The sequence below is a fragment of the Vespa velutina genome, chromosome 5 (genome assembly GCF_912470025.1).
Source record: "Vespa velutina chromosome 5, iVesVel2.1, whole genome shotgun sequence".
NCBI classification, from domain to species: Eukaryota; Metazoa; Arthropoda; class Insecta; order Hymenoptera; family Vespidae; genus Vespa; species Vespa velutina.
In genome coordinates, this window is record NC_062192.1 from 5,945,567 (window position 1) to 5,967,694 (window position 22,128).

General features: G+C 31.6%; 1 protein-coding gene and 1 long non-coding RNA gene across 9 annotated transcripts in view; one reads left to right on the forward strand and one right to left on the reverse strand.

Annotated features, from left to right (window-relative positions):
- Positions 1-22,128, reverse strand: part of LOC124949367 (gamma-aminobutyric acid type B receptor subunit 2) — a 264,828-nt gene that overhangs the window by 2,359 nt on the left and 240,341 nt on the right. For 7 of the 8 annotated variants that reach the window (XM_047494342.1, XM_047494343.1, XM_047494337.1 and 4 more), the window contains 12 exons: positions 18,873-18,933; positions 11,293-11,527; positions 9,945-10,185; positions 9,086-9,208; positions 7,014-7,124; positions 6,631-6,855; positions 6,251-6,433; positions 6,056-6,155; positions 4,389-4,509; positions 2,810-3,234; positions 1,436-1,840; positions 1-837 (listed from right to left, as the gene is read on the reverse strand). The exon at positions 1-837 is cut by the window's left edge and continues 2,359 nt beyond it. In XM_047494342.1, coding sequence (XP_047350298.1) covers positions 287-837; positions 1,436-1,840; positions 2,810-3,234; positions 4,389-4,509; positions 6,056-6,155; positions 6,251-6,433; positions 6,631-6,855; positions 7,014-7,124; positions 9,086-9,208; positions 9,945-10,185; positions 11,293-11,527; positions 18,873-18,933 — 2,781 coding nt within the window. In that variant the 3' untranslated portion in view covers positions 1-286. The remainder of the gene's footprint in view (positions 838-1,435; positions 1,841-2,809; positions 3,235-4,388; positions 4,510-6,055; positions 6,156-6,250; positions 6,434-6,630; positions 6,856-7,013; positions 7,125-9,085; positions 9,209-9,944; positions 10,186-11,292; positions 11,528-18,872; positions 18,934-22,128) is intronic. The other variant, XM_047494344.1, reaches the window with a different exon arrangement.
- On the forward strand, positions 151-6,051 carry LOC124949368. The gene is made up of 2 exons (XR_007101055.1): positions 151-856; positions 5,697-6,051. It is a non-coding gene; the product is annotated as an uncharacterized LOC124949368 (long non-coding RNA).

A 22,128-nucleotide genomic window follows, 5' to 3' on the forward strand; every position in this document is an offset into this window, starting at 1 on the left:
TTGACATTATTACAGTCCAATCTCTCGAAAATTTCATAAAAGTGATGGGAGGGGACCTTTACGTTGACAACATTTTATATTTCAGAATTTCCTTGACTGTAAACGCATATAGATAATATTTAAGAATAATGACGATACGAAGGAGAAAAGAAAAGAAAAGAAAAAATGAGACATCTTAGATTTACATTACTATACAGAAGCACGAGAGATATCATCTCTCTTTTGGAGAACGCGGTCCTTCGAGTGTTATAAAACGAGGAGAGATAGATATTTTTTTTTTTTTTTTTTACAGATACTCGACAATGTCGCACTTTATCGATATGTTCGGACAACTCGCTATGCTAGCACCGTATCCACTCCTCGCATTACTTTTATGTCTCTCGGTGAGGAGCTTCTGAAATATCGGCAGTAATATCGCCCGGTCCAAGAGTTCGCCGTCAGAGGCAGCACTATATATTTCCCCACCACTCGATGTTACGCCAGGCCCAGCTCTTGAACCAACACGGGTTCCACCTCCACCACGGCTTACACCACCTGATCCGAGGATACCTTCGCCACTTCCACCAACATCACCAGCGCGTGGATTACCACTTGCATATTTGCTGTTGTGAATCGTCGCTACATTTGGAGTGCTCTGAACGTATTCCAAGCGAGCCTGCTGATGACGCAATTTCGATTCGGTGTGTCTGCATTCACGAATCTTCCGCGAGGCAGCAGCCCGATGAGGACACTCGGAGATTGAATGACCACCGCCGCTTCGACCACGTAAACATTTCTCTCGCGATCTCTCCGAAACCGAGCGTTGAATGATCGCTGAAGCTAACTCCTCACATCTTTCTGTTAAAAGGAAATACGAGTGAGTAGAGCTAGAATGAACCTGATATATGCCATTTCAAAGATTGACTTCGTCCAACGCTTTAGCTGGAATTGTTAACGATCTGAACTTTTAGTCGTTTAAGGAAAAATAATTGAAGAGTAATGATTGATCTGCTCGTTAACAATAGTCGCTTTTAGATTAAAACTGCGATGGATCGATCGATGATAGATCGTTTGATAAATCGAATCTTTTATTAATCATGATATTTCTGTCGTATGCGATTGTTCTTTTTTTTCTTTCTTTTTTTTGTTTTCTTTTTTTTCATATAATTAGAGCCAGATTTTAGGTATGATTTAAACTATAGGTGGGCAACTAGCGATCTGCGGGCCGCATGCAGCCGTTGTCCTTACTTGTCTGCTAAGATGAGAGAAAATGATTCTCACTATTTGACACTGTCGTGCCTGGTGAACTGCATGATTTTCGTAACTTAAATCTAGTAAACTTAAATAGTGGGGGAACAGATTGATTGATGATAAGTATTGTGCGGCCCACGGTGAAGAAGAAGTTGCCCATCTACGATCTAATGTAAGAATGATAAGATGTAGAAAAGACATTGACCAGTATCAGAGTAGCTGGCGTTGACCATGGCGGGTACGCTCGGTGAGCTGGCGTTGTGAGAATCATGATGCTTACGATGACGTCGCGGCGCCGGTGGGGTCTCGGCAGAGCCATTAATCATTGCGTGACTGTGTCCACGTCCACCATGCTTTTCGCATCTGTAGCCGGTAACTAAACTACGCCGGTGGCCACATTCCCCGATCACATATGCTTTGTCGAAAGAAGTTTGAATGTCGTCCTTACCACTCGACTTGGATACGTTCTCCGTCGAAATGTAGCTGATCGAGTTAATTGGTACGCTTGTTCTGCGACATTCTGATAGTTCGTGATGAGAATGTGCCAAGCTATCATTCCTCACAGATGATCTTCTTTTTAAAGACTGATGGGATGGTACGTTCACAAATCCTGTGTTAAAATTGCAATTCAAACATACAATTCAATTAGATATATTGATTAACAGGAAACATATGTGAAGTATTTACTATCGATTTTGATGATATCTTACGGATTGATAGAATAAATAAAAATATAAGACAAGTGTTTTTTTCTTATCGGTGGTAATTCAATTTTTAAGAAGTGAAAATGATCTTCAGAATTGGGATCTTTTTTTTTTATAACTTATCTCGTAAAGTAATGGACATAGAGAAAAGATAATTAACTATAAAGTTATTTACTTTCTTGACTGATTATCTGCAGGGATTTTTATTCTAACGATATATTACGATATGGATATAGAAAATTGTTCCATTACTTTTTTAATATAATTCCTAGCGAAATTGACACACTTGTCGTGCCACTGGTAAAAGTTTAAGGAATCTTTGTCCGTAAATTGCGTGCCCTGTTTACGGATGAATTTGCATAAGGCAGCTTCAACTTTCGCATTACTGATGAAACGCTCTCTTCTCAGTGTTTTCTACAAAGCAGGAAGGAAGAAGTGATCCATGCATTCCCAACCGATAGTAACAAGATTGTTGTGGGGTTTCGCATTATTGTCCAGTAGGAGGATTCCTGATGTTAGGAAGGATGAGGTTGGTCTTAACACCAATGTAGAAGTTAAAGCTTTACGTACGCAAATTCGTCCGTAAACAGGGCACATAGTTTACGAAGAGGAATTCTTGTGAAGTGATAGTTTACAAGAGTATCAATGTCAATGGGGACTATGCCGAAAAATAATGGAATAATCTCTCTTTCTTTGTCTACATTACGTGTCGTATCTCTAGAATGAAAATCTGTACAAATGGCAGAACAAAGGAAACTTATTTTCCATCTAATTTCCGTATACTTGAAAAATTCTTACATCTCGAAAAAATTCTTTTCAATCTATACATTTAAATCCTTGCTCAATTTATATATTTATAATTACATAAGACTAACCAGAGTGACGATGTTTCGGTGGAACAAATTGTAATGGCGGAGGAAGAATATGTTCAGAGTATCCTTGATCATGTAATTCACTGAAAGAGACATTTTTGGAAGGTGGTGGTGTTGGCAGTCTCGCTCTCTCCTCATCCTTTTTCATAATGATTTTAGCATCTCGGGGAATAGCAGTTTCCTCGAGAACAATTGAATCAGTTTCCTCGACTACCTCTGGTACGAAGTCGACGTTCATTTTACCCTCCGAACGTGGTTCCGGACTCCTTTCAAGCAACGGCTCGCTATCTTGATTCTCGTCGCAAACATGACTTTTCCTACGAGCGGTATCCTCACCGGTAGTTTGCTTCAATGCCGACGGAAGGATCAAGGGTGAGCGTTCGTTATCGACCGCGATGGATGGTACCTTCCCAAAGGTCGTCTTCTTTCTGAAAAACGCATCACTCGACTATTTTAGGGTTGATGACGATTCCGGTTTGCCGACTATATTGAACTCACTTATTCTTTTTCATTATTATTATTATTATTATTATTATTATTATTATTATTATTATTATTATTATTATTATTATTATTATTATTATTACATAATATAATTTGTAATTATAATTGAGATCATTGATGAAAACTGGGCACATAGTGCTTATGAAACCTTTTTTTGTTGATTTTTTTCATTTAATTTTGTATTTTTTATTTAAAAAGTATATAAAAATTTTGTAAACTTAATAAGTAATTATATTTAATTGAAGGAGCAAAGAAAAAGATCACTTTTCTACGATTTTATTCCATTTATCGAAAAAGAGTACATATTTGAAATAATTTTTTAAAACTCATAAATAAGAAAAAAACAAATATTATCTTTAAATCATAATTTTTATATATAGAACGTTTGAATGTTAATGTACCTTTGAAAAAAAAAAATCAAATTGTTTTTAATTGCATTACTTTTCATTAAATAATAATTACTTTAATGAAAACTTTGAGCTCGATTTACTCGAAATAAGATTTCGACGTATATGTCCCTTTTTTTCATCAATGGCCTCAATTATTTTATTAGTATAATAATTAAATAAATTATTATCATTATTATTATTATCGTCATCATCATCATCATCATCATCATTATTATTATTGTTGTTATTAACACACTTAATTATGATTATAACGAACGTGAGACTCCAATTTAAAAATACCTTTAAAAAAGAATATTTTAAAAGGGAGATCGTTTTGCCATGCCGCGGAGTAACTTATCTATCCACGCGGAAACTTAATCAATGTGCTTATTTTCTTATCGCTTTTGACTCGACGAAGCGAGTTGGAGGAGACGAGAGGTTGGATAGAGATGATGATGAAAAGAGAAGGGGAATGCTAGGTGGATATTAAATGAGAATTTCTTTGGCGAGAGTAAAATTACGAAAAGTTACGAAAAGTAGATTAAATCTCGATTTCGCGTGTCACGGCAGTAATTATCTTCTTACCAAGAAAGACGATGAGACTGTTCTTTAATTAAAAATCTTTTGCTTATTTGTCTTGGAATATTTCAAAGTACAATATTTTTTTCGAATTTTAATACGTTACGTACTTTGCGGCCTGCTCGACGACACTTGCGTTCACATAGTCCCCTTCCGCTTGGGATACCGTAGTAGAAGTTAAACTGCACATGGACATTGAAATATCGGTTGTTTCCGTGGTTAAAGATGGACCTTAAAAAGAATGAAATAAACGAGTTCAAATGTGTTAAAAATTCCTCCTTTGTACATATGTATTCTTCATGTAATTCTCATCGAAATGCAAAAATATTAGCCGTCTTTAATGGCGTCCTTGTTTCGAATCTACAATATTTTATGTCCGTCATATTGTGCAATTTTACGTGACAAGAGACACGTCATTGTGTTTGTTATTCAACTCTGGATGCAAATATAATATATAGGATCATATGTCAATTGTAAATATCGCTTTATATTCTGAACTCTTTTTTTCTACTCATTCACGAATTATAGCCTCAAACGAAATTCTTTTCTAAGAAGCGAGCAAACATTCCTCGATAATTCTCGATTAATTAGGCTATGTGTAGGTTCTTAGCGATACTTTTGATATGAAAGCTAAAAATGCACAGTTCGAATTTTGATCATTCACCGCAACTACCAAAGTATAATCGTAAAAGTATGATCGACTTCGATACTTTATTTTGAAAAAAATATTTCCTTTCTTTTTCTATATTCTGTTTCGTTATTATTATTGTTTGTGTAAGTGTGTGTGTCTACGCGTGTTATAATAATAATAATTATTATTATTACTATTATTTTAGAATATCAGCTTTGAGCGATCGTACTTCTACGACTGCAATTACGAATTGTCTCTACACATGCAAACTGAATTTAACTAGCAAATACTAAATTCGTGAATTTCAGTTACGGATGTATCGTTCGCGTTTGCAACAATCGTTGTTGGTATGCTGGCTGAACGGAAGAACTTTTTCGAATGGGGAAAAAAACTACTGAAAAACTAAATGAAAGAACTTTTCTTCAAACAATGAATATAGGATGTGCGACGTATGAAACTGATGTAAAAAAACGAAAAATCGTGCGGCTACTGGCGCAAAACATGTTTCTAAAAACATTGCGTGCATATTCCGTGGTGTGAAAATGTAACTTGAAAGTAAATATATAACAGCTATATGTCCCTTAAAAAATACAAATTTATAGGTACAAATACAAAAATTTCAGAAATATGATGAAGATAATTTTGCAGTAGATAATTTTTTTTTACTACGATATGGAAGAAATTCTAAAGTCATTAGTATAATTGACGCTTAGCTTAGAAGCAATAAAGAAAAGCAGATTTGCTAATCAATTACATCACTTTCTTTTTTTTTTCTCTTCCGGACTAGGCCGAATACGACGAACAACTGACCTTTATGATTCTGAATGCCATGCCTCTGGATAGTGGGCTCTAACATACAGAGTGTGATAATTAAGTTAAACTGTTCGGTGCAAGATAGCCTTTCGCGGTGAAATGATTTTGCGCAACATATGTATCTATCTTTATTAATTTAATTTTTATCATTTTTGTCTACGTAATCATTGGTTTATTAGGTACTAATTATAACGTCGACATAACGTACGAGAATACGTTATATTTATAATATAAAAAATTCCATGATAAAAGCCATTTGATGATATTTAGCTTGGATGCAACCGGGAAGATATACATCAACGTATAAAAATAATTATTAAGCAATTTGATTACCTTCTTTTTTTATGATTCCCTCTTGCCTTGGAACGGTTAGCCTGTCCATGACTTCCTGAGTGTCCGCTACTCCATCCTCGCCAAGTCTTCTTAAGAACATCTGACGTAATAAGATTAAAAAAGAGATTATACTATTATGTATTATAAGAAGAAGATATCAGATGAATAATCGTAGTTCAAAGAATTTTAACTTACTTGAAGTTCGCTATCCTTTTCCAAAAGCTGTTTGCGAAACTTTTGATTAGCCGTCATCGCTTCCTTCAATCGTTCCTCTAACTCGCTCACGGTGGAATCTCTTCTAGTTTTGGACACCGGTTTTAAGGTTGGTCTCATTCGCTTGTCGATTGCACCCTGCGGATTTCTTCGCAACTCTATCAGCTAGGTGTCATGAAGGAAAAGCCCCGTTGAGAATCAAACTCATTGGCAATAGAGAGAAACTGTCGAACTGGCATCAACAAAAAAAAAAAAAAAAAAGAAAAAAAAGAAAAAAGAAAAAGGGGGAAGAGAGAGGGGAGGGGAGGGAGAGGGGGGGGGGGGAACAAAAAAGAAGATAGAATGCAATAAAAGAGAATTACCTTAGGCACGAACACAAGACAGAGCGTGGCCGTACTGCAGAATATGATGAAGACGGCGAGCATGATGAACATGGCGTCTTGCTTGTCGGCAAGGACGAAACTTATGGCAGCACCGGTGACGCACATTATCACGACATTGTAAACGCTCATGCCGACATATTTGCTGTCGTTCAAAGCTGGTATACTGACGTGTCGTGTCTCCCACGCGAGAAATGCACCGAAAATCTGAAAAAAAAATATCTTTTTGGTGATATTTCCTCGTATTTTTGTCTTTTTTTCTTTCTTTCTATTTTATTTTTCTTTTTTTATACACACACACACACACACACACACACACACATATATATATATATACATTTATGAAAGATCATTACTAGACTAACCATTAGGAGGCCCTTATAAGCATATATAGAACCCATGTAGACGGTCATCCGGTTGCTCTGGCAATACTCGTTTTCAGGTATGATGATGATGTCCTCGCTCGAGGGATGCGGCTGCGAGAATAAGGAAACAGAGAGGAACATTTTATAAGCATGATCGTTGAGTGTAATCGGCCGAGCGGGAGCGTTTCAAGTATCCGAGGGCTCTGTGCCAAAACGATAGGTATATCCACTTGTCAGAATGAGAGAAAGAGAGAGATCGAAAGAGACCGAGAGAGACCGAGTGAGTGAGTGAGTGAGTGAGTGAGAGAGAGAGAGAGAGAGAGAGAGAGAGAGAGAGAATGTGTATATATGTGAGAGTGAGAGTTAAAGAGAGGTAAGTGCTTCGAGAATTCTTTCCGATAACAACGTTGAGTGTGGTCCAGAGTGCCGATTGTTGGCAAAACGCTACCGATGATTGCTTTTGCTTTTTTGCCTTCTCTACCTATTTTCTACTACCACAACTACTCTAGCTCTCTCTTATACTCCCACCACAACCACATCTTCTCTTGCTTTTTCATTATCTCGTTCAAACGTGAAACTACCCTTTTTCTATAACTATTCTTGAAAGAGAAATAGAATGAATGAACTGTACCTTTTCAGGATCTTTTTTCTTTTCTTTCTTTCTTTCTTTCTTTCTATTTTTTCTTTATTTTTTATTATTGTTTTTTTTATTATTATTAGATATATATCTACTTCGTCAAACGAAAATGTTTTTTCTTTCGTTTATTAAATTTCTTTTTCATTTCGTACTTCGAAGGGAAATTGCGAGATATCTACTAGCACATAAAATTAAAATTTTATTACTTACGTTATCGTTCATATCGCTATATTATTTCCCACCGTATGTAATGTAATATTTAATGTGTGTGCGTTTCTATGTATGTTTGTATGTATGTTCAATACAATTATTTAAAATATTAATAATAATAATAATAATAATAAAAATAATAATAATAATAATAATAATAATAATAATAATAATATTAATAATATTACTGGTAATGTATAACGTAATGTGTAATCTAATATCTATTATAACTCATTTAACAACATATGCAACGATTTTAATTTAAATCTTATAAATTAAACAAATTACATTGGAATAGATTAATATCGATATTTTCAATGTCATTAAGGATCTTCGACAAATATTTTCGTTTCTTTCGTTTTATTGGTAAAGGACAGAAGTTAAAAACAAATAATGACATAAAATGTATACATAAATTTACATATGTACGAGTGAACATATTTATCATTTATTATTAATTCATTAAAATAATACGTACAACGAAATGACTATCGCGACAGGAAATATGCATGGTGGCTTGCCTGGTGGAGTTGCGCGAACATCAATGGAATGTTCTCCTCGAGCGCACAGTCGATATTCCAAAGAGCTTTGCCCGGCGTGTGAGCCTGAGCAAACGAGATTTCCGAGGAGCACACCCTCCGAATCGTTCAAAGACGTTGCTCGATTCACCTTTTTATATTTTTGTTTTTATTTCTTTTCTTTTTTTTCTTCATCTTCTTTTATCCCTTTTTTTTTCCTTTTTTCCCTTTTTTTCCCATTTTTTTTTTTATTTGTACTCTTCCTACATCCCTTTTTCTCCACAATGTAACTTACTTGTACTCGTTTGTTCGCGCAGAAAAAATATAGCAGGAGTATTTGACGATCAAAAGGTAAAAAGTATAATTAAACGTGAATAGAAATACTCGAATATTCATTATTCCGTAAAATAATATATTTTTTTCCTCTTTCTCATTCACTATTTCTCTTTCTCTTTCTCTTTCTTTTTTAGCTTCATTAAAATAAGCAGAAAAAATAATAATTAATGAAATCCAATATAATTTTATATCTTCGTTTTGTTTGAAACGAAAAGCAAAAAACATATTACAATTTTTTTTATTTTTTATTACAATACCTACGTAGGATTATTATGATAATCGAGGAACAAAAAAAAAATCAAAAAAAAAATAAAAAAAAGAAAAAAAAACTTGCTCTTTGTTCGAAAACAAGAAATGATAATGAAACTTACGTAAGGTTCCATCTGCTTAGTTTCTCGATAAAATGGATCGGCGATCTGCCACGTAGTCATGATCCCGAGGTCGATAACCAGAAGTACGCCAACCACCATGAAAAGCTGATAATCTTTTATAACCTAGATAAAATGGAAATTGTTCGAATGAAAAGAGGATAAAGGAAGACGATAATCGCGAGAGAATTCTTTTTAACCCAGACGTAACCCAGACGCAAGCTAGTTCATAATAAAGAATCAGTTACTTTAAAACGAAAGGACATTTTTCTGGATAGAAAACGCGTTAAAATGAAATGAAAATAAAATGAAAAAGAAAAATTCTTTTTAAATGAAAGATACAAAATAAAAAAAGAGTTTTTTTTTCTTCTGAAAGTGCGAAAATGGTGCTAATGTAATTGGTAAGTATTAAAATTGCATGATCAATGTCGACGAAAAAATTAGACAGAAAAAAATAAGACGAGAATCAACGACAAATTCGATCATTCGAATTTCTCAGTATCATGCACAAATTGTCGAACAGAATGGATATCGATCTAAAAAGAATATTTCAAGAATTTTGGATTAAAGGAAAAAGAAAAAAAGAAAAGAAAAAAAAAAAAAAAAGAAAAAATTGTTCAACATTGTAATCGCTGACTAAAGTCGCTTTAAACGGAACGTAGCTCTCGGAGAGTCTACAAGAAACTTGCTTGCTGTACAAACGCTTGTCATTTGACTCAATGTATCTCACTTGTCACCGACGATTGGTCGGCACAGTGTGCATGTAAGCCTTATTAATTGTACAAGATACATATGTATATATATATATATTCAACGTAATTATACGTAGATAGGACATACCTTGTCCATTAAGAATATTCACCTTTTTGTTTAACTTCACGTCCGTGAATATCGAATGCACTCGCCAAGTTTTCGAGAACATGGAGCCGAAAGCTAATGAAAATCCAGCCATCAGAAGCCATGCCCTTGCGGTACAAATATATGGGAACGCAGTCACGCTCGACAATTGTGAGTCTAACCCAAGAAAAATGACGCTGCTGTATGTAAACATGCACCCAATGATGATGAGATTGTTCAGATGTGGCGATGACATTTTTATATATCTGAAAAGGAGACAATAAATGGAATTATTTATATATTACCATTATATCTCCGTTTAATTTTGAACGGACTTAACAATAACTTAAAAGGTAATGATAATAATTTTCGTCGATCGGACGATAATTTTTTTCTTTATTTATTCTTTTTTATTTCATTTTTTTTTTCATTTTTTTCTTTTTTTTTTTCCCGTTTTTTTTTCTTTATTTTTTTTTTTTTCAAACTCGGTCAGTTTCATTCTCCTTTCTCCATTTCTAAAAAATCCATTGCATCGCTTTGCCCTCTAGACTGCGCTTAAAACTTTTAATTAACTCCACCGAATAATTAACCGCATTTTTTCCCACGCTCTTGTCAGATGCATCCACTGCGAACGATGCTATGTTTCAAACCGGGCGATCCGTTGCTATCTTTATCTCTTCAGCACTTTCTTTCTTTTTTTCTTTTTTTCCTTTTCTTTTATTTTCTTTTCCATTTTTTTTATCTCTTCGAAATGAAATCTCGGAATTTTAATTAAAACAAAATCATAAAAGATCGTATCTTGGACGAGACAGCGCAGACATTGGCTGCCGATACTGTCTCTACTATTTACAATCTCGATTTTTCTACGAAATCTCGTATGCGAAAGAAGAGATTTTCGATTCGTCTCGCTGTTAGCTGAAAATCTCACGAAAGAGGTCATCGAGAGGTTAACCGTGTGGAAGTAACGACGATCGAAGCCGTCGAAAACTTTTAACTTGCTTCTCTCGCCAAGGAACATCGATGGCTCCCTTTATCGTTTTTCACTTTTAGCGCCTAACACGGTGGAACAGGATGAAAAAAAAAAAAAAAAAAAAAAAAAAAAAAAAAAAACAAAACAAAAAAAAGAAAGAAAAGTATGGAACAGGCAAAATTTCTATATACGGAGTTGTTATGTTAACAGAAACGTGTATGTATAGATTGGTAAATTATAAATAAGCAAAAGAATTTTCTCAAAAAAAAAAAAAAAAAAAAAAAAATGAATAAATAAAAAAATATTAAAAAAGAAAGATTTGTTAAAAAAAAAGAAGATAGAAGAAGAAGAAGAAGAAAAAGAAGAAGAAGAAGAAGAAAAAAGTTTTTAATTTGATTGTTACCTTTGATTTCTATATCTTATGTTTATGGCAAGGAAAACGACCGCCATAACGATGCCAACACTTGCAGCGGCCGCCAGTACCGCGTAGATCGTAATATTCACGGTGGAATGTTCAATGATGTGAACGGTTCGATCCTTTGGAGGTGACTTGCCTCTCCAAACTAAAGAGTCTCCTTTACTCAGATCTAAAGTGTCTGTCACTCCGTCATATTCGCCAACTTTAACCTCGGTACCACCTGAAATCAATAATTTTCATTGCTCCAAAATAACAGGGAATGATAACTCTCTTTGTTTATCCTCTTTAAATTTACTTATTATATATATATATATATATATATATATATATATATATATATTTACTTATTTATATTAAATACCGGGTATACATTATTGATTACAAATTTCACAAATAAAATTATGTGAAAAGCAATCGAGGAACTCCGAAAGTTTTTTCTTCTTTTTTTATTTATTTTTTTTTTTTTTTTGTTGATTTAAATACAACATAATATAAAACTGAAAAGTTTACAAACTTATATTGCTAGCTTGAATTATTTTTTTACTCTTATGAATTTACAATACGAGATTCGATTCCAATTCTCGTGTCCTCGTTAAACTGACCCCATTAAATCAGATGCGACGTCGAATAAATATTTGCCAATATCGTTTTCGAGTGCGCTCGGTTAGATTAGAGAAAATGGGTTATGATTCTCGACGTGAAAGCATCACAAGTAGTTTGAAAGTGGCAAAACTCGATATTCGACTTTCCGTCCAGGGCAAAAGATAAAGAAGAGAATCTTCGTGATTGATTATACGATCGGCCGTCGCCGATACTTCATCCAAAGCAATCCCCTCAAACCCCTAACTTCCCTTGATTCACCCTCTTTCTTTCATCTCCCCATTTCACTCAGTCCTCTTTGCATCGTCAAAGAAAGAGAGAAAGAACGTACACGATCAAACGTTAAAACAACATCTCTACGGAGGAAAGAGAAAGAGAGAAAGAGATAGAGGGAGAGAGAGAGAAAGCTAACATAGAATCCACAAAGTCGTGATTCATCTTGAAGTTAGCTAAGATTTTATAAAATCCGATTATCACTCTTTCCAAAGGGGACAGATTTACCTTATTTCGTGAGTACATTTATGTTCCCGTGAAAAAAGAGTAAACACGATATTTTATCGTAACCCCTACAACTTATTACTTCTTTCTCACTCTACTATCAGCTATTCGATTCTCGTATTTTTATGAGGATGAATTGGTTGTATTCATATTTTTAATAAAATCCATTTAATCTTTATAATCTTTCGTTAATAATTATTTTAAATTATTTATCTATGATTGGTGATGATTGTTATATTGATAAAAAAATATTGTATCTTAGTTTAATTTGACACGGAAATATATTTAAAATAAAAGATACATTTAAAATATATTTATAATATATATATCGCATTATTTTTCACTTTAACTATTTTACTATTTGACTTTGTTAAGGTTCAGAGTTCGTAAGTATAACTACTCGTTGTTGGGAGATTGTAAGCTTGTATCGCTGGTTTCTGGTTGTTTCTTATACTTCTCTAGTTAGCAAATGTTATATACGTATACATGAGACAAGAAGTTTAGGTTTTTGTTTACAGCATGCAATCTAATAGCTGAAAACCAGGGATACTACTGTTTTACATTACACTCCTTAGAAACTTACAAATTTATAATATAATTTATAATATTTTGCCATAATAAATGGATCACGTATTGTCATATAACGTTAACGTATTGTGAAATGAAGTATATAAGATTTCATTATTTAAAAAAGTGGATTTGATATCGAAATTTCTTTTCCCATTCTATCCCTCGACCCCTCCCTCCCCCCCCAAAAAAAAGAAAAGAAATAAATTGGCATCATATGACGTATCATCCCCTTTTGTATCAATTTACAAATTTATAAAAAATATTTTGTTCGATAGGTTCACTCCCTCCGGAAATATATCAATTTTTCGCGATAAATTGTATACCTTTTATATGGGATATATGTTACATAACATAACACTTGAATTTTTTCAAGACCCTTCTTATGGTCCTGATTTAGCCTTATAGAAGAACTTGTGCCACGACGAATATTTAAATAAACTTGATGATTATTTAAAAAAGTAAATCTTAATTATAATTTCGAATAGATAAAAAATTGATCATAAATATTCCACACGTTGTCTTTTTTGTTTTCTCTTTCTTTCTGTTTTTCTTTTTTTTTTATTTTTTATTTTTTTTTTTTTTTAATGAAAGTGCAATTAACTTTTTAACTCCCTTTTGTAACATTTTTTTTTTTTCATATCATATTGCTTTGCCCAAACAATTTTTATCTGCACTATACACATCGTTTTTATTCACACTCATTTCCTTATCTCTTCTACAATGTCGTACTTCTTTTTTTAATTATAAGAGAAAGAGATTCCTAATCTGGCACAATTTTAATTTTAATAAAGCTTTGTTATCATGTAGAGAATATCGAGTTATTTCTTCTTTCTTTTTTTTTTTTCCTTTTTTTTTTTTCTTTATTTAAATGAAAATAAATTTCGTAGAAGTGAAATAATAGTTTCTAAAAGTCCTGTTGAATTTTTATTTTTTTTTTAATATAGAAGAATAAGAATTATATAAAGAATATTTTTATATAAACTTTAGCAGATCGCGAAATATAATTATTTTAAGTCTTATTATTTGTATATATTATTGATAAGATATATGATATAAATGCAATATTTATATGGGAATAACCTAATTGTAAGTTGTACCTCTATATCAATTTTTTTTTTCCTTTAAAGAAAATTCGATCGAATTAGAACGATTACTATGCAAATTGAGTAAATGAAACAATAACGATGCAAAGAGAGTGTTTCTCTTGTAATTTGAATATAAAAAGTTTTTTTCTATCCTATATAGTTCACAAAGTTGTATCGAAAAAATGAAAAATTCAAAGAAATCTCGACCAAATTTCCGACGAAAAAAATTCTTTCTTACAATATGATCTACATAATGAGAAAGTTTTGTTAAAGGTAGAACTTCCGGGTTAGAAATCTTCAAAATGCTCTTTAGAGATTAATTTGATAATAATAATTTAAAAAGGAATGTCGTTCTTTCTTATTAAAAAAAAAAAAAAAAAATATTTTATCGTCTGGTCATAATCGTACATACGCCGAATAAATTGAAATGATAGTTAAAGAGATATTTATTAAAAGGAAGAAGAAAGAAAGAAAAAGAAAATAACGAGTATAAGATTTTTTATAAAAATATTTAATAAGATATAAATAGATTTGTTCTACGACTCACTTTTCATTTATTAAAAATTATTTGATATTAACTCGTAGATCAGAAAGTATCATTTTCATCGTTCTCTGTCTTTTTTTTTTTTCTTTTTCCAAATATTAATTTTTTTGAAATTTTGCGAATTCATTCGAAATAAAGTATATCCGATAAAAGTTTTAATCAGACGAACAATCGTTAAAGAAATTTTAAAGAGAATGAGAACGTAATATACATATATTTCTCGAAAGGTACTTATTATCTCATCATCGATTTACATTCCTTCAATCTATTGAGATAGAACATTTAAGGACAAACTTGATTATGTTAGGAGAGATATCTAAATTAATGGAATATTTCGATCATTATCCTTTCTCCTTTCAAATACACACCAACTGTATTTGAATGTTTCTATCTCTAGTGTGCCGTTAGATACAAATGGAAATTTGGCAACGAAAGAGACGATTAACTTTGTCTGGATTTAACTTGCATTTTGCGGTAGGAAATGGCGAACTTTTCGTATATCTACTACGTACGACTTGCATAGAACTTTAAATTATATTCGCGAATATTTGCGTGTATACTGTTTCGTATAAACTTGTCATTCAGAATTCATATTATTGTCTTTATCTTTTATTTCATCTTTTTCGAATTTAACAAATTTTGCTAATTTAACTCCGTTTAAAGGGATGTCGCTTTAATCGAATGAAGCATTTGAAGTGCGATTTAATCTTCTTCGTTTTTTATTTTGGTTTTTTTTATTTAAAAAAAATTTTTCTTTTTTTTTTTTTTTTTTTTCATTTAAACGAAACAATCGACTAGAACGAATATGTTTTTTTTTCTTTTTTTCTTTTTTTTTTTTTTTATCGAAAATGCGGTTTTCTGCGCGGAGATAATTTTTTTAATCCGACATTTCAATCATCGACCTTTTTTTTCTTTTTTTTCTTTTTTTTTTCTTTTTTTTTTGCTGAAATTCTACCTTTAAATTCCTTATTAGCGATGTCGAAAAATATTCGTGCAAATATCGTAGAGAGTAATTTTTTTCCTAGATTAAGGATTTAAAGAAAATTTTAAATATTTGCAAATGATTCTTCTGTAATACTTCCATTTCTTTATTTTTCTCGACTTTAAAAACTCGACGATGGACGATAAAAAGCGATTCTATCATATTTCTCGATAGGAAAATAGTATTTTTATTTCTTCTCCATTTTCACGATGCCAAGATAAACAAGAAATTTCAGATACGTGCACTGCTATTCTCAAGAAATATGTATGTACATTCAATAAATACATATAAATATAAAAACACACAGTCATAGCTATTTTCAAATAAATTTTCTTTCTACAAATGTCATGAACGTATAAAGAATATTTTTTAAACTAATTTCAAAATCTTTATGTTTTCTTATCGATTCCATGCGATCACGAAATAAAAACGATAGACGTATAAGAAAATGGAGCAAATAAAAGAAGAAGAAGAAAAAAAAAGACGAAGTAGACGAAAAAGAAAAAGAAGAAGTAGATAAAAATAAAAATGAGAGAAAAAAAGAAAAGGAAATGGAAATTTTCGTCTCGGTGAATTCCGATCGACCTGCAAATATTTTCTTTTTTAACCATAGTTGTAAACGTAGTACGAGAGAAGAATGATCGGTAGAGCGCTTCGTAATCAGATTTTCATAAAATTTTGCAAACACGCCTCGCCTACAATGTTAAAGCCAAGCCTGGTCTCTATGCCATACCTTCCTCCCTTCCCCCTCCCTTCTCCTTCTCTTTATCCTGTCTTTCTTTATGGCCGCTCGACACCGCTTTAAAAGGCACAGCCCTCTTTAAAAATGAGTCAGCACTTCCGTTAGAAGCGACTAGGTTACAAGGGGGTGCAAAGTGCACCTATCACGCGAGAAGCCCACGAGAGATGTGTAATGTAAATGTTTACGGAATGCCAGCTTGATAGTTTCTTCTTCATTTCTCTTTTCTTTTCTTCATTTTTGTTTTCTTTTTTTTTTTTTTTTTTTTTTTTTTTTTTTTTTTTTTTTTTTTTTTAATATTTTTCTGTCGATCCTCTTGCGTCCATCATATTTGTGTAACTTTTACGAAATTCTCGACATAAATTATATCTCGAATTAAAAAAAAGTAAAAAAGAATAAAAAAAGAAAATAAAAAAATAAAAAAGGATCTTCGAAAAAAGAAGTTCACATTATTACGATTGTAATAAATTTTTAATTATCGTGTAAAAGAAATTATCATGTGTAAAAGACACTTTTAAATAAAAATTTTACAAATTATTTTCCAAAGACAATTGAATTTCTGATTATCTCTATAAATATTAAATATATGTGATAACGGATTTAAATGAAGTAAATTAATTGTACGTGTGTTCTATTTTTACTCTCTTAGCATCATGAAACTCATTGATTCGTACGATCCATTCGTGTGAATTATACACACACGCACACACACACACACACACACATATATATATATATATATATATGTATAACAAAAATTTTCTTTTATATTTTCGTCTTGGACAAAATTATAGACAGTTAATTGTTTTATTTAATCTAATTGTAAAAAATTATGATATAACAATAATAAAATAATAAGAAATTATGATAATAATAATAATAATAATAATAAAAATAATAATAATAATAATAATAACGAAAGGTTTGTTGTTTGTTTTTTTTAGCAAGTTTTCGAACACGATCCGATAAAAAGAAAACTATCCATGTCTTTCCACTGAAATATTCAGGTGAAATTCAGCGAGTAAGTTCTTGGAGTATTCTTAAAAAATAACCTTAAGCTATGTGTTTAAATTTTTGTTTTTTCTTTTCTTTTCTGAAGACCGAAGGACGATAGTATCCCTATCGTAGCATACAGCTCTTATGTTTTTCTTACTCCTTTTATTCCTTACTATTTTTCTTTCCTTCATACTTAACACCTTCCCCTTTAACAAGAGAATCTCATTGGTTCTTTCAGAGCACGCTCTTGGGAAAGAACGGAGATACTCTTGGAAAAATTCTAGGATTTTCTTTAAATAGCTCGTTCATTTTTTGAAATCCCTTTGCATGGTTTCCAACGCACTTGTTAAACTGCTTTAAAGAAGTTCTTGTCACGTATCCTCCGTTCTCTCATTACCACCCTCTTCCTTTCTCCCGGCTACCAGGATCAGCTCTTCTTAGAACGAAATAACTTATTAAACTGTGTTTATTGAGGTTTCTTGAATGGTTTTATCTTTGTTTATTCTAAAGTACTTTGATATTGTCTACAAAACAAAGCAAAAAAAAAATCGAATAAAATATATAGAAACAACATTGAAAATATAAAAACATATCAATAGAAAGTCATTGAATCGATCAAACGATAAGGACGATAAGAAATTGTAAACATTTAACTTTGGTTTATATTCTCTATTAAGGAAAAGATTGTAAACGAGTTCTTTAAGCTTTTAGATCACATTGTAACGTCACATTGTAACGATCTCGTTGCGTTATCTATTTATTTTTTTTCTTTTTTTTTTCATTTACGTTACGTCTTATTTTATTATAATACGACTTAGATAAAATGTACATATGTTTAATAATGTATATATATATACATATATATATATGTATGTAAAAATATGGAGTAGATTTACAGAGATATGATTAAGTGAATATCAATTTATGATGAATATCAAAAAGAAAGTCAAATCCACTTTTAATCATAATTCTTCGGAAATCTTGTGTTTGCAAGTAACGATCAAATCTCGAGGGTAACATTAGCCGTAGTTATCCGAAGGGAACGAACCAATGCGTTTCTTCTTCCTTCTTCATAATTAACGATCCAGTTTTCGGAATATATGTTAATCCCATGCGATTACTCGTATTACTGAATTGGCAAGGTTAGCAAAGCTTAGAGTATAAGATTAACGATGTAGGTATACCTATAGTTTGTATTTACGTGTTCTATTACGCACGTATGTTGTCGTACAATAAATATATTAGGATATATCCTTACTGTGTATATTCTTTCTCTCTCTCTCTCTCTCTCTCTCTCTCTATCTTTTTCTCTCCCTTTCTCTCTTCTTTGTTTTATATCTATCTATCTTCTTCAAGAAAGATCTTCATTTACGAACGAGATAAATTAATAAATGTTGGTAAAATGTATGAGTGTATTTTCTATGTGTGAGTGGAAGAGTCAAAGAAGAAAAAAGAAAAAATGAATAAAATAACGAGAGAGAGAGGGAGAGAGAGAGGAAGAGAAAGAAAAGAAGAGAGGAAGGGAGGAAGGGGGAAAGAGAATTTACTCACTTTGAAACTGCTTCAATAAGATGTAAGCTTTCCTCTCGTTGTTATAAAAACGTACGGGCCCCTGTGAACAGAGAAAACATTTTTTCAGTTAATTTAAAACGGTAAGTACGTTTGGCCTGATTGTTTTTTAAATATGGCCGCCCAGGGAGTTACTTATAACGTAAACATCATGAAAGAGAATATTCATATTTTAGATACGATAACTTCTTTCTCGATGTTAAAGTTTCTTCACATCGAGATATATGTAAATATCTACGTTCGTAGGAAATGTTTCTTGTAATTTTGAGAAATAATTAATTAATAGATTTTCGTTTGAAAATAATTCGTATTAGTTAATCGAATTATTTTCAAATTATATTATTACATTTGAAACAAATTTTAAATCGAATTAATTCCTTACATTTTCTTTTATTTGAGTTGAAATTTCTTCGTGTAAAAAAAAAAAAAAAAAAGAAAAAAAAAACACATCGTGTAATACGAAATAGTTTGGATTTTTCTTTTTATGTCGAAGAGACATTTTACTCATCAATTTGATTGCATTGTTTTTTGTTAATGTGATTTTAAGTAAAAAATTTCCCTTTCTCAAAAAAGTTCTGATCTTTAGTATTGCTAGCGAAAATATTTTTAATTTCATCAACATTACGAAGTTTTTCCTCGAAGATTTTTTGTTATATTTTCTTTTACAGAAAGGAATTTTTCAAACCATCATTGTACGGTTCGTTCATTAACGGTACCTTTATCAATTATGAGCGAGTTTAAACTCGTCTAAAAAAATTAACCTTTTTTCTTTGGTCGGCACCATCGTAAAAAATTTCTACGGAAGTTAAAGATCAAAAATTAAAAAGAAAAAAAAAACAAGAATAAAGAATTGTATGAACTTTAAAGGTAATGGAATAAAAAAAAAAAAAGAAAAAGAAATAGAGAAAAAGAACATGAAACTTTTCAAAACTCAATGAAATCGCTCAGTGAATCAAGTTGCGAATTATACAGGAAATTTTAGAAATAAATCGTCGAATATTAAGAGCATATTTTACTTACAAGTACTTTTTAAGAATAAAAACAATTAGTTCGAAACGTGACTAATATATATATATATATATATATGTATGATGTATGTATATGCGTACATATATTCTTTATATGAGACACGTACATATATGAGTCATATAAACATAAGCCTGGAAATTCTTTATTCTCCAGGTTATAAACATTATTTTTATTTACACCAGGCAACGTATCTCGTATCATCGTTTCATAAATCGTCCTTCTATCAACCTTCCATTAAGAAGGAAATAAACAAGAAGCTATTACAAGGATCTATATGGAATTGGAATCAGTCTTTATTCAAGTGCTTAAGAAGAAGGTAGTATTGAACAACATAGCGGCTTATTCCAACATCGAATGGATAGATATATATATATATATATATATATATATATATATTTGCTACATACATGTGCATGAACGAGAGCTAATGATAACTGCAAAGAAGTTCAACGTCCGTTATCCTCTTTTTATTTGAAGAGGAAAAGCGTTTCCGTGTCCACGTTTATATGATTTTTTATCGTTCTTACGAGTAAGTAAAATATGCTTATAAAGTTTAACGATCTATTTTTTATAAGATCCTTTATAATTAGAAATTCTACATATCATATTAAACCAACCTATTAATTTTTGATATCTCTCTCTCTCTAGTTCTCTCTCGCGCACGCACGTATATATATTCTTTCGAAACGATCTATGTAATGTATCTATGTATTAATCCTTATTATCTTTATCGCATATAGTAAATTCAAAATTATGACGTGGAAGGGCGAATTGCTACGATGTGGTCACGTACGTTCTAGCGTGAGAGAGGTTACGCTGTTTTAGGGACGACGTTGGCTCAGAACGGTATGAATTCAATTAACGATAGGTTACGGTACGCGGTAACGTTGTTTATAACGTTAAACATTCCCCAAATCTGAAAGGTCCTGTGACTACATTATTGATATGCAAAAGGAATGCATTCGCTAAAGTGTATCGCATCTGCGTTATTTCAATATTAAATGAACTAAACTGCGAATGTCAGTACCATCATGTATTATATAAACGTACGTGATTTATGTGAGTTAGATTTATGCAATTTTGAATGAGTGAGTGGAGTAGTGAACGTCTGTGGTGTTTGCCTTAAAAAAAAAAAAAAAAAAGAAAAAAAAACGATATCAACGATTTACAACAATTAACTAATTGTTTTTCTCCTTCTCCATGTTTATCTTTTTCTTTTCTTTATTACTTTGCTACTGTCTTGCAAATGGTTTTTCGTCATTTAAAATTTTTTTATTTTCCATTTCTCATGCAATATATCGCGAATAATAATTTTATATATTACATATCAAAATTGTATATGTTCGAATGTTATACATTTATATTAAATTTTATCGAACTTGTTTCGAGAATAATGATTCGTCGTATTGATCAAAATTATCGAAAGAATGGTGTTCTATTATTGGAGAAATGGCGTTTCGTTTCACTTATAATTGATATTAATTTTACAATTCAAAATATAATTTCATATCAAATTTTATACCATGCTTATGCATAATCGTTTTTTTTCTTTTTTCTTCTTTTTTTTTTTTTTTTTTTATATTTAATTTCATTATCACTGTAATCACGCGTATGCATTATTAATTTACTTCTCGAATATACAAACGGAGATCAAACGGAGAGCAATATCAATCCCGTTTCGAAGCTGCGAGGGGAGATAATTAACTTCTTCATTTTTTTGGTTTCATTCGTTTTTCTTTTTTCTTTTTTTCTTTTAGACGCTCGATTAAGCGTAATATTCATGTTTCACAATTTTACCGGTTTATTGGTAGAATACGTCAAACCGCTGTATGATGCACGATAAAAGCGAAATTCGATTTGGTTACTCGTACCGACGTGTATATAGGCAAATAATACTGTGTCTGGCCGCATCACCGGTTGGAATTGCAAATTCACAGGAGAACTCTTCACGCGAACGCCCTTCAACAAGGCTGTTCGTTAATTCGTTTATTGATCTTTGTCGGTGTCGGCTATATTTCTCGCAAAAACCATAAACTGTTAATTAAAAAAAAAAAAAAAAAAAAAAAAAAAAAGAACAAAAGAAAAGAAAAAAAAAAAAAGAAAAAGAAAGTAAAAAGAAAAAAGAAGAAAAACGAACGACGATATACATTTCAGAAGATTCACCATCTTAAATTTTCGAAGAGAACGAAAGAAAGAATGAGATTAATTC